General features: G+C 41.4%; 1 protein-coding gene across 1 annotated transcript in view; it reads right to left on the bottom strand.

Annotated features, from left to right (window-relative positions):
- kcnn1a (potassium intermediate/small conductance calcium-activated channel, subfamily N, member 1a) overlaps nucleotides 1-13779 on the bottom strand; it is a 46613-nt gene that overhangs the window by 6514 nt on the left and 26320 nt on the right. Inside the window, exons 5-7 of the mRNA XM_068600173.1 lie at nucleotides 3976-4117; nucleotides 3615-3725; nucleotides 2865-2992 (exon numbers count right to left, since the gene is read on the bottom strand). Coding sequence (XP_068456274.1) covers nucleotides 2865-2992; nucleotides 3615-3725; nucleotides 3976-4117 — 381 coding nt within the window. The remainder of the gene's footprint in view (nucleotides 1-2864; nucleotides 2993-3614; nucleotides 3726-3975; nucleotides 4118-13779) is intronic.

Below are 13779 nucleotides of genomic sequence, written 5' to 3'. Positions count from 1 at the left end.
ATATGTGTTTTCATATAATAGTGCAGTGCTTTAAGTAGCAATCTTTTATTTATTTATTTGTATTTAGTTGCTGCGGTCTGAATAATGAGAGATCGTCTTGTTCCAACCCAAAAACAATTTGTTTTCTTAAAAAGAGGAAAACAATTCTCAATATAATGACTATATTATTATTATTACTACGACAAAACATGATGCTTTTTTCCAGCAAGAATGCAATATGCTTCCATACAAGAAAACCTCCATATATATGTTGGAAATCACAACATTCCCATTTCTTTCCACCCAAAAGTAAGACATCAAAAAAATAAGATGATGACATGCCCTTTGTCAGTGCTACACACAGCTCAGTGGTAGTACTTGATGTATAAATACACACTGATCATTCAGTAAGCGTGCGGTGAATGTGAGGGACTTGTGCACAATGAAACGTGAGTCTTTCAGTGTGTGTGTGTGTTTGTGTTTGTTTGTCTGTGTGTTTGCTTGTGTGTGTGTGTGGATGCCACAGATAAAAGATGTCTGTTGGCACTGCTGAACATACGGCGACATGGACGTTTTGGTAGCACTTTATAATAACTACACTATAACTACGCTATTTAGCATCAGTAAAGTATGAGTACACACTTAATATACCACTCATAAAGCATTGTTCAGACATTAACACTCATTAATATGCGATTCATAATCACAGTTATACAAGTTTCTTGATGAATAAGCTCGACTGTTATACGCTTCATGATTTGGGTTATTATTCAGTATTATGAATAATATAAGTGCCAGCAAACAATGAAACACACTCGTGCCACTTTGTGTTGAGGAGATAACTGAGAGTTGTGTTAACTTTGATTCACTGCTTTTAAACTCTTTGTAAAGCAAAGACAGACTTCACTTTAGTTACAGAGCATACTTAACTAACGACGAGTAACTACCTCAATTAATCATGAATTTCAGTATTAAAACCCGTTTATCGATCACATGTTCTCCATTAGTGCATCATATATAAGTCCTTAATTGGTTTGCAATATATATTACTTAATTTACAAATGTGGAATCCATCATTTATAAGAATAAAACATGTATAACTGTTTTCATGCGTCGCAAAGTAATGAGTTCCTAATGAGTGCTCATGCTGGAATAATGCTTAATAAATGACGAATTAAGTGTTTGTTCGGCTTGACGAATGCTACATAGCATGTGGTTATTATAAAGTGTTACCGACGCTTCAAATAACTTGTGCAATGACACGTCGGACATGTTTTGTGACGCCTTCAACATTGTGCCCTTTTTTTTATCTATAATCAAATACATTAGGGCCTAATAATAACTGTTAACGCCGATGCGAATAATGTGTCATTGTTAGCGGCGGCATCGTACAGCCGTCATTTGGACGTGTGAGAGGAAGAATTTCCCTGTTCTGCAAATTATGAGCCGGGATGACATTCAAGGGCATTTATTCATGTGCAAATCAGAATATCAGAGCCGAGTGAGGCTGCTCGCTTACGGCTGCGTCTCTCTGCGGGAAGCCGCTTCAGCCCGCCTGTGTCTGTTTGCTCGGCTTTGTTATTCCGTATGGCTGTCGAAGAATAGGGGCTAAAAAGCTAAAACTACTTATTAGTGTAACGCATTTTGAGTACAATTTATCCTTCAAAACCACAACCTGTGTTGTGCCTCGTCCTTTTTTCGCGTTGTCACACGCAAGCTTCGGCATTTGATCTCAAATCAGGATAAAAGAAAGCAAAAATCAATATTAGAACATCAAACATTGAGACCTCATTAAAATTACATTATATTACATTAGTGTGTGCGCGTGTGTGTGTGTGTGTGTGTGTGATTTCATGTCATCATAAAACCATCAGGAGTGTAGGATGAGTTCTTTTGATGCAGGTTAATATAGCCTCCAGAGCAGCTATATTAATCATGGGCAACATTATACAGTACATCAGATGATTATGACCCTCTGACCAGACCAACAAAGCTTCAAGCTCATTCTGTGCATGATGTTTTTTTAACTTTCACACGTTCTCTCCAGACAACCTTCCACGTGACACCGGCAGCAAAATGTTGATTTTTTTTTTTTGTTTCATTCCATTCAAAAGGGGAGATGGCAGGGAGAGGGAAGTAAATGGAACATTGAAGTAAAAAGAAAAAAAATAAAATAATTCAGCATCCGCCATATTCTTTTTTTTTTTTGGATTTTTTTAGTTGTTTTTTTTGGTAACAAACGCTTTTTTCATGCATGTCAAACGCAGACATGGAGAGAGGAGGAGGAGGAGGATGTTGAGGAAACAGTAGGAGGAGGATACATAGAAGACTCAACTTACTTCTGAGCTCTGCAGTGATAGAGCAAAACAAAGACAGAACACAGTACAGAGTTTTAACCCCACGACATTCACGAAACGAGTGAAACCATTACACTTCTCACTGTAAGCACAGGGTAAAGGGGGTCGGAGGGAGAGGGAGACGGGGAGGGGAAGAGGGAGGTCCATTACACTAGATTGCAGTGTATATGCTTGTGTGTGTGTGTGTGTGTGTGTGTGTGTGTGTGTGTGTGTGTGTGTGAGAGAGAGAGAGTTTACATGTTTGTGAGCATAACAATCATAGGCAATGGTACTCTTGAAGAGGACATTGTATCAAACTCTAGAAATATTCTCAGCTACGGCTACATTTATTAGCATTGCAACTATTGATACATCTTAAATATCATGTACCACAAATAACATTCAATACAATCACATGGGTTAAACATCTTGAATACTATGTTTTAAAATAACATGATATAGTTTGATTCCCCTCTGAGGTTTGGGGGTGAACAACACACCTTTTATTACACATCAGGTAACACAAAACGAAAGCAGCGCAGGACTTACTGGTGAATGGCTTGGAGAAACTTGCGCTGGTGTTTCCGCACCTTGGCGTGATCGATCTTCTTGACCAACTTAGTGTGTTTGTAGATGAGCCATGTTTCCCTGAGTACATTGGCAGCTGTGTTCTTGACCTGTGAAGCAAAGTTCAGAAAGACATCAGATGTACAGTAGCTTCTCAGCGGCGGCGCTAGGTTGAATATTTAACAGCGGCATTCATTTGGTTTCGACATGCAGGGGACGTCTGTTAAGATGAAGGTCTGGGGGGTCGTCCACCAGAAAATGTAGGCCGTCAAACACTTTTATGCATTTCTTTTCATACACTAATTTATGGTGAAAATGTTTTTATACAACATTCAGGAGGCAGATGGTCAAACATAATGATGTGACGGTTGCAGGCTTCTGGCTCAACCTGCAGCGCATGCAGTTGTTTGCATGCAGTTTAATTGTGTTATCATTTAAATATTTCGGCATCGGGTCACTAAACAGTCTTAGAATTGCATTAAAATAAAAAAATATATATTTTAGCCTCTGCGCTGCGTGTTTAGATCACAATATACATGACGTAGTTCTTTCTTTAGGCCTCTAAGTATTATACAACTTTACACAGCCTGAGGAAAATCACACATATCCACATGTAACCTGTTATAAGAGGTCAGTAATTTATGCTTTAAAAGGTAACAAAGCACTCAAACAATTCATCACCCTGTTGTAAAACGCAAAAGTGACTGAATGCATTGTCATGCTGTGACTCACTCGTTTGCAGAGTTGTGTGTCCATCATGAAGTTGTGGACATGTTTCTCAGCCTTGGTCAGCTCGAGCTTCCTGGCGACAACTGCAACCACCAGCGCAGTGCAACCAGCTCCCTTTTGCACAAAGACACGGTCAAACAAACACAGCAACATTTTGTGTGTGAGCTTTGAAAATGCTACTTCACTGCATTCATGATAAAAGAGAACTAGCAAATAAACGAAAAAGCTGTGGTTGTTTTCGCAGTAGGTTCAGTCATGGTCTGAATGTAGCTGGCAGTGAGAGCTGAGGTTTCATTTTATAACCGGTCCAGTTGTTCTGCGAGAGTGTTATGTGTTGATCTGAGTGAAGAACAAAGGAACCCACCATGATCCCTGTAAGCAGACACACGCCTTTCCCACAGTATGTGTGTGGTACCATGTCCCCATAGCCGATGGAGAGGAAGGTAATTGAGATGAGCCACATGGCTCCCAGGAAGTTACTGGTCACTTCCTGTTTGTCGTGATACCTGAAGTGATGAAGAGAAGCAGAAATGGGATACACACAGTGAGTAAAACCGCACGCAGTCTCTTGAGCGTGAGCATGCTGGAGAATGACGTAGTGCTGTGTGAACAGAACAGCGGTGGTGGGTGGAGGAGGTGGAGGTGGTGAAGATCGAGGAGGAGGGAAAAAATAATGGTGCTAGGTGTTACACCTGTTTTTGGAAAGCCAGTTTAGAACAGCATATTAAAACAAGTCCGTTTTGAGTTTAAAAAAACAACACAAAAAACACTATGAATCATATTCTTCTTTGACTCTGGGTCAGTTCTACCTGAGGCAGTGTAATGGAGAAACATGTTTAATGGGTAGGAATGCAGGCAGGAAAAAGTACACAGTGTACTTTTTTATAAAAGCAAATTGATTGAATGATTTCGGCAACATCACTGAACATTTTGTATGTTCAGTGCCGGTAGGAAAATATTTGGTGAGAGGAACGATAAGAAGGGGCATTCAAATAAATCACTTACTCGTGTCAGACATTTGCATAGAAATTCCAACTTTCACCAACATGTTTCAAATGACAAAAAAAAAACAGGGTCCGTGTCGCTTTAAGTGACTGGATAGAGAGCACCGCAGGTCAAACTTGATTTGAGTATGACAACGCAACAAATGGAATGACCGAGCATCCAGAAATGCACACACTGCTTGCAATAAATCAAACTAACAATTGGCTCATTGGTCACGGTTTGCTGCAAATCTTCCTCCAAAAAAAGGTTTGGCAATGCAAATCATCACTTCAAACATTGCTGAAAATAGCTGACAGCTATGCTTGAATTGTCAGTCCAAAGGCCCACAGTGCATAAACACACACACTGTACAACGCTGGATTGGTGATGACATTCCCATACCTTTTGCAGCGAGACAAAAGTCCATCACAGAGGCAAATCTGCCGTATCCACCCTCCCTCATTCAACTTGTTTAATTATTCCCAATGGGCTGTCTAGGAGGAGATCAGATAAGATTTGATTTTGGAGTTAAAATCAAATATTCATTAAACACTATGAGACAACATCTCGCCAGCATCCTTCTGACAAGACAACATCAAGGAGTATTTCTTTAGGTTTTTAAAGGCTTTTCTCAGGAGGATTCTCACTGAGCCAATCGTGAAGTGCTGAAGACTTTGAACTATCCTGTGGTGACCAAGCATGTGAACTCCAAATGTCCGGAACAATCACCTTTAATTAATGCACAAGTACAGAATTTCCTAAGCGTTCATTTCCAAGCTAAGGCGAATGCCCGCTCCTCCTCCTCCTCCTCCTCATCCTCCAGTTCTTCCTCCTCCAAGACAGTTCATTGTCATCAAATATTCCGCAAGTTCTTCAAACTCCCACTCTAATGTGTATTCATGGGCAAAGTAACGAGAACTTTGATTTTTTAATTTTTTTTTATCCCTCAGAAAAACAAAAAAAGTGTGCAGTCAGTGGGTTTCAAGCTTCTGAGATGACATGCGGAGAAGCAGTCTGTGCAATACCATGCAGGAATAAAAAAAGATGTCTGCATCCTGCATGCTTCAAAACCAGTATATTGAGAGCAGGGGAGCGACGGAAAACCTGAGATCCATTTAGAGCTGAAACCGCCTCTGATGAATACTGCAGCATCAGCAGGTGGAAGGGAACTGTTCGTCTTCGTGGACAGGCTTTCATGTGTAAACATCGGGGTAAGATTGGATGAGTAACAAAGGACGAAGATCATTGAATTTGACACCCCTGTCTCTTTTACCTGCATCCCAACACTTCACCAGCTGCCCTTTGATAGCTGCCAGGGGGGCTAAACTTGATCAGCTGGCAAAATATTGTAATTACAAGTGACTAGTATGTTAATTTCATTCATCTTGTCATCAAGGCGAGCAGAGAGTGAGTCGTGTCTTCACACCAGGCAGAAATATGCTGCACCTTGGAGCTGTACTGTTACAGTGACATGCTGGTGGTAAATATACCTCCATAGATATGCTTTGACAGAAATGCAGAAGGCATCTTCTTTTCTTTCTTTTTTTTGCAATAAAACCTTTTAGGGAATGCTTCTGTTTCATTATCAATATCTAAAAATCCCAAAAGAACAGAAAAAGCAATACGGGAATAGAGACAGAGGCTGAATGGGGGAGCTAATCGATAGCATTTTAAGGCTCTCAATATACTGTGTCAAGTTTTGGAATAGCATGGAGAAGAGCTGGCACCACTTTCAACCTATTCCAGAACAACAGGTTTATCCCCCGCTGTTAGATTCTCCCTGACAGACACTCTGCAGCGAAAGCATTATCCCGAAATCGATTGCGCAAAGATTTCAGAGATGATGTTTTTATCCACTTCTGTATTGTGTAGACAATAATTCTGTACATCCAAATGAGCTCTAGGGCTTTGCGTCTGTGGCGGGTTAGAGGAGGGAGTACAGCACGATCCACACGACACATGAAGAATAACCTCCACGGCTCCATCTGCAACCGAACGAGGCACCGATAGGAAAGGCGACAACAACCTTCCTCGTCCATCTCTTCAACTCATCGCCAACGTATCACCGGGTCTTGTCGACACTGGGATGAAACTAATGAACGATCCCCAGTCACTTTGTTTCGTAGATAAGCACATGACACATAATACGAGTCCCGAGGAAACAAAAACACAATCATACTGATGGTTCAGATGTGAAAGAGCTGCACACTTACAGTCATTGCCATCTGTGTTTGGACTGTGACACAACTTAAAATGTTGCCTTTTTACGCAATTGGACAAACATAGTTATGAATATAATGATTGTTAATACTTTGAGAAGAAACCTTGCCTGAAGTCTAACACCCATATACATCACTAAATGCATTGCAGCATCCTTCAGGTGCTGCTTCTTTTTGTGGGTCTATCTGCCTGCAGCTTTATCTCAAGTAAGTGAAAAGCACGCTCACTTGGGTTAAGATCAGGTGACTGACCTGGCTGTTGAAAAATATGCTATTTCTTTGCCTTGAGGCTGTTTTCACCGTATGTTTTGGGTCGTTATCCATCTTGACGGAGAAGCGCCGTCCAGCCGCTTTTGCAACATTTGGCTGAATCCGAGTAGATGGTATCGGCCTAAACACCTCAAAACTCATCCTGCTGCTTCCATCAGCCGTGACATCACCAGTGACCCGGTTCTCTTGGCAGCTACACCTGCACACAGCGCATCACCGCCTCCACCATGTTAACCAGGTGATGTGGGTCGCATCGGATCAGGAGCCTCTCCTTTCTCTTCCCATCGTCTGGTACAAGTTAATCTTGGTTTAATCTTTCAAAGAACCTTCATCTAAAACTGATCAGACTCATGCAGATGTTTTCTGCTGAAGTCCAAAGTCCCCATTGGACTCCAGCTTGTCGTACCTTCAGTATTCAGACTCATGAAGGCGTCTCTTGATTGTAGACTTTGTCAAAGACACTGCCTAATTTTTATTAACAAGGGAACAGGCGACATCTGGCCATCAAACCATCTCGCAAACAAATGTCCAAATTACTTCCGACCCTCTGAAAATGGACACGACTGTGTAAAAATGTCGCGAATCATTTGGAGTTATGTTAAGAGGCAACATTTAGAAAAAAAATGTGTCACAGTCCAAATATTTATTGCCCCCGACTGTACCTCTGCCAACACACACACACACACACACACACACCCACACACACACACGCACACACACACTTGAAATGTTGACTGAATGGGACTAAAAACACTACCATGTATACTACTTTACAAAAGAAAAGCATTTACATGCACCGCTTGAAAAGTTTTCACTAAAAAGTGTCACATTATCATCAGCAAATATCTTAAAGGTTTAGGCGTCATCCTTAAAATGGTTATCATCATCTTGTTTTGGAGGGAAAGATACTTTTAATATCAACTAAAACATGCAAAACCTGATTCCACATCTGTGTTTCAAACTTCCTTGACAAGAAGCACAACCTCGCCTCTGTTTCTACTTTCCTACGCCGGTCAGCTGTCACAGGAAAGCTAATGACTTCCTCTACACTCCAACGCGAACCATCTGCCGCTATCGCCTTTGTACGACAACAGAACTTCCCCTTTTCTTTCCTGCATTTTGGTTTCATATAAACAAAAAGAAATAAAACACATTTTTCCAACAAAAAAACTTGATTGATATAAATGAAGAGGAGTGCTGAGATTACTTGGGGGCAAATAAATTGGCATGCACTTCAGGGAGTGTGTTAGTTACAGATTAAACTCAAAGTGATGATGACCTCATTAAAAATGGTTTCACACCGCAGCCAATAAGCAAAGCAAGCAGCAGATGCACACTGCAAGTGGACTGTAGTTTGATGTGTGCATTTTATAATGTACAAGTATTAAAACAGTACGTCCAATACAGGGCAGCTTAACATCAGCATGTTCACATTGTCAATGTGAACATGCTAACTTTAGCATTTAGCTAAAAGGAACAACTGTGCCAGAGAACCGCCTGACTGAGCAAGCATGACTTTGTGTGAGTGTAAGCACATACAGCACCGTTTGGAAAGTTACACAACACTGATAGCATCTTGGAAGAAGAACAAAAAATATGAATCACCTTAAGTTTACACACGTGTGTCCTTGTTCCCTCGTCCTAAATGTGTGGAAACTGAACAAGATCAACTAAAGAAGGGTTTTATTGTTCCATAATTGAGTTAAAGTTTTCACTTTCGCTTCATTTCATGTGCAGAGGGAAGAACGTAGCATCTGCAGCCGTCTTCATCTGCTGGCTTTGTGCCTAAAATAAATTTGGATCAGGGAATTGTTAGACACCCTTGACCAGTCGAGGCGTCCAACGTCCCCATGAACCCTCGATAACCAAACACGAAGGTGTCATATAATTTTACTTTAATATGAACATAAACCAAGAGAGACTTGGTGTGTTGCTGAAGCCCAACCTCTTGATTAAGAGCAACTTAATGCATTATATACTTGCAGCGGGGAATGAAATAACTTTGTTGCGCCAATATGACTGCACTTTAATAATTATAAATAATGTATCGCTGCCAAGCAACTAAGCTGTGAATCCAAAAGTAAAGACCTGCTTGCGTTCGCTGACTTGCAGATTTTGCAGCCTCCAGGCCTCCTTTTGCCAGAAATAATCAGGTGGGTGTGTTTGTGATTCTCATCCATTTTAAAGACGCTGGATGAAAACTTCCATAGAGTCCTCTACACCGAAAATTAATAATGAAATTTCCCTGAAAGTCAAACTATTACAAACAAAGTAAAAGACGTCAGCGTCCTTGAAATAGTCTCGTGGCACTATATACCTTTACAAATGTTCATATCTCATGAGAACTTCACAGTCAGGTCTTTTCTGTCCCTCTTAATCTCTAATTCCACTGGACGGGGGACTCCGTCAACGAAGCTCTTAATCTTAATGTTTCAGTGCTGCAGTGTGGTTACGTCTCGGGGGTTATCAGATAGCGAGCGTCCCATTACAGAAGTTTCATTGAATTAGGCGAGAGATATACATGCAAACAACTCAACAGTGAGTGCCTGTACACAAGGTCACAAAAGTCCCCATGTAATCGTTTAAATATATATATTTTGCTCCTAGACATGATATGCTCCAGGGTCTTCGTGGGCAGAGTGCCCACGTTTGTTGCAGTGAAACACATGTGCGTTAGGTTAATTTGATCCTATTCAGGTGCCCCGCAGAATGCCTGAGTTTCCATGGTTTTTAGGTTCTTCATATCCAGCAGGGATTTCATTTCCAGCTCATGGGAACCCGAAACAGGAACTCATTCTAAATCTGACAGAACGCGACTAAAAGTAGAGACGCTCGATGAACGGATTCAGTCAGCTCTGATTCTACATCAACTGATTGAACGCTGATCGATAAGTGCAAGGGTCCGTAGTATCAATCCATTTGAATTGTACACATTTAGTTGGCAAAGAAAAATACAGTAAACCACTATTTTAATAATATTATAACAATGTTTAAGAAGGTAACAACTAGTCTTGAAATATTTTGACTACCTGAAAAAGATGTGAGAATAAAGTGGGAATACATTTGCAATAATGTAATTTGCAATAAATCCGGGCTTTTTAGGTCTACTAAGACGACCCTTTTCTTTTTCTTACACCCCGTAATAAAGCTTTATTGTTGCTCTAACATCAAATCTATTAATAATAGATTTTAGTTGAGGTACTTCTACAAGTTTTAGCGGATGCAGAAACACAAGTCCTACAGTGTAAATTATAACAATCGTAAGGAAGCTGCTACTTTAAGCTACTACCACACGTCTCTGAACGGAGAACACAGCGCCGGTTTGATCTGCAGCGCAGATCATATCGCTGGTGATTAAAACTTCCACATTCTCTGTTATGCAAACATGCTTTGCGGGCTCTGTATATGCCTTTGCCGTAGGCTGCGATCAATACTATGCCTCCAGAGCGTGCATAGTTTAAAACCCAAATTATCAGATCGAGTCATCAAACCATAGAGAATCCACCTGTCCTTGAGGTTGCAGCAATTTGCATAAAATTCATCTGACATTGTGGAAGGGAAGTTCTTTTTTTAGATAATCTTGTGAATGATTCAGTTTAAGGCGAAGGTGTTTCTTACTGTAGATTAAGAATGCACAGCAAACTGTACACATGTTATTGTGTGATCCTTTGGGCACACTGTATGGATTGAAGACATCAATTGTGGATGTAAATGCTTTGAAATACTGCATACATTTCAAAGATGTCATCAGAAGAAGAATAAGGAGGATGTTTAGTCACAACCCACTTTGTGGCGATCTGAGTTTTAATCCAAACACAAAGAGACACAGCATTGTTGCGTTCACAGCTTGGAAACTGTAAAGTTGTAAAATCGAGCTAAATATTTGATGTGAACCTGTAGTTGGTGTGAGAAAGTTCAAGTTGCATCGGTGTGTGTTTCTCCCGTTAGACAATCGGTCCGTTCTTGGCTGCCGCCGTCTGAATCCAACTAATGACACAATCTGGATGTCAGACCTCGGTGTAGGTGTAGCTGACTGGTAACTCAAGCCTGATAATCCAGTGCTGCGCTCTGAGGGAAAGTCAGCTAAACTTTCCGAGAGCTTGCCTACGGGTCCTCACCCGAGAAAGCGAGGTGAGAAACAGCAGTCTCGCATCGCCTCGAAATAGAGCGTTTTGTTTCAGATAACAGAGTTAGAACAGGAGCGGAAAAGAATTAGATAACAGTTAAAGAGGAAAAAAAAAAAAAAAAAAGGAGCGAGAGACCGGGGAGGCAGGCAAGGCATGCGAGTGTGTAACTGAGTTTCTGGCCTGCTTGTTATGGATAAGGGGAAAGCAAGGGGACGAGGACTCAGTAGTGGGGAGAGGTGTGGAAAAACTACAAAGCATGCCACGTTAGATGGGTACAGTAGGAGATCTGCAAAAGATCAGTCGGGAGCAAGAGAGAGAGGGAGAGAGACTTATGGTTGTGAGGGAGTAGCCCAAAAAAGATTTTAGTTAAGGAGCTTAGTTGAGGAAGGTTAGCTCTGAAGATAGGCTGAATAACAGAAAGCGGTCTCGTGACCAGCATTGAATAAATCTACTGTAATATTAGCATCCCTCCCGACTCCACCCCTCTCTGTCCCCCCGGTTGTGTGTCTTTCATTTGCCCCATCTAGGCCTTTTCCAGGTAGACTCCGTGCTCGTCCAATCCCACACCGTACTGCCCTCTGATTGGCTGAGGGGCGCGGTCCATGTGACGGTTTTAAAGGCGCCTTTATCACACAGCACTTTGGGAAACAAGCGCCTCTTTTTTTTGTCCCCACTTAGTTGACTTATTTAGTTACCTGGTATGATGTGATCTATAAGTAAACATGAAAACGTGCATGCTGTTTTTGATGTTTACCAATGGAGGGAGTGAAGGGAGATGACGACACGCAGGTCATGGGTATGAACAAAAACTGGAGACACTCCTTCTTTCAGAGTGAATACATTTAGGGAACTGTCAAACAATGGAAGCAATGTTCTCATTTACCTGCCGAGCTTTGAACTGCGTAACATTACTCATATAGTTGGCGATCAAAGTCAAGCTTTATAGTGCTAGATAGTAGGACACACCCCAGAACAAAATGGCATGAGCTAGTACTCAAAATGACTTGACATTTGTCCTCTATTTGCATAATCAGACCTTCTTTTGGCTACAGGAGACAAACCGTCTTCCCCTCTTGAACAAAATCTTTGGGGCAGAAGCAACAAGAGTCTGTGCAAAACCATTATACCACTGTTCAATTAATTTTTGTGAAAGGAGACACATAATGGGATGGTAATGTGTGAACACAAAGAACAGGAAGGCTTTTGCTCCTCGACAAATCTTTGGAGTCGCTGCTAAAAAGATTTTTTGTGCAATATGGATCTATAACAATTGCATAAGGACAGGGAGAGAAAAAAAATGAGAAAAGACAAATTGCCCTCTGGCAGAATCATGAAGGTGACTTGAAGGAGCTGCTCTATTTTAGCACAAATGTCGTCGTCCTCCTCCTCCTCCTCCTCCTCCTCCTCCTGCTCCTCCTGCTCCTCCTTCTCCTCCTCCTCCTCCTCCAGCCCCCACCGGCCCAAAACGCAATAGTTAGCAAAGAGACGCTTGCTTCAAAGTGCTGCTCACACTGTTGGTCTCTGCTGTGCTCCTATCCACTAAAAGCCTGTTTTCTTAGCAGAAGGATGGTGCCACTTTTCATGCCAACTGGAGGGCCTGCCTAATCCTCCTTTGCCATACTGAGTTTGGAAAGGATCATCGATTAGTTGTTTTAGACTGGCTGACCCTGCTCCACACGACCACCCCACCCTCCAACCCCGACTCAGGGCAGCAGTGGCGCCAGCTCGGTGCAAAAATGATAAGTTGTTGGGTTTTTTTTTCCACGGCTAGAGAACGAGGACTCACATGGTATCCCTATGGAGCAGCATAGTGGGGAAATAGAAAGTACAACAAAACATTATACAAACACACACACACATGCACTCACACACACTTACATGTGCATGCTTGCACTTAGGAGCACGCAGATCCACCCATCTGAACTCACATGTTATTCTGAAACCAAAAGGACCAACGGCATGCACTGCTCATGGAAAGTGTGTCTCAGAACGTGTGTGTGAAAACCAAAAGTCCGTTAGAGATTCTGTCTCATCGAACCATTAATTTCAATCCCGATTTTCCAAATTGACCCCAGCACTTTGTAAGATTAGGGATTTGCAGTGTCAGATAACTGTTCTCGTAGGTTGTTTTTTTTTTACTGGTATAATTCATATTGAACTTCTGTCTTTGATAATGAGATGCCAAAGAACAAATACTTACAATAATCTCAATGTTTTGCCAAGACAGTCATTCTATTGAAAGGAATAGTTCAACATTTGGTCAAACACATTTGCTTTCTTGCCGAGACTCTCAATGATTGGATCAATACCACTCTCCTGCCTGTACCGTAGCACAATATACGGCTAGTAAAGTAGCCTTAGCATAAAGCTAACACAGCCATCTAAAACTAAACAACTACAAAATACAAGTATAAAAACAACAATTTGGCATTTTCAAGTTGGCTAGGTGCCAAACTATTTCTGGGCTGCTACGAATTTCACGTCTTTGTGACTAAGCTAAGCTAAGCTAAGCTAAGCAGTTGCTGGTTCCAGCTACATGTTTGCGATACAAACACAAGAGCAGTAATT

The sequence above is a fragment of the Clinocottus analis genome, unplaced genomic scaffold (assembly GCF_023055335.1).
Source record: "Clinocottus analis isolate CAN_PGR_092001 unplaced genomic scaffold, fCliAna1.0.p SCAF_11, whole genome shotgun sequence".
Classification (NCBI taxonomy): Eukaryota; Metazoa; Chordata; class Actinopteri; order Perciformes; family Cottidae; genus Clinocottus; species Clinocottus analis.
The sequence above is the reverse complement of the archived record's forward strand: the minus strand, read 5'-3'. Positions and strand labels throughout refer to the sequence as shown.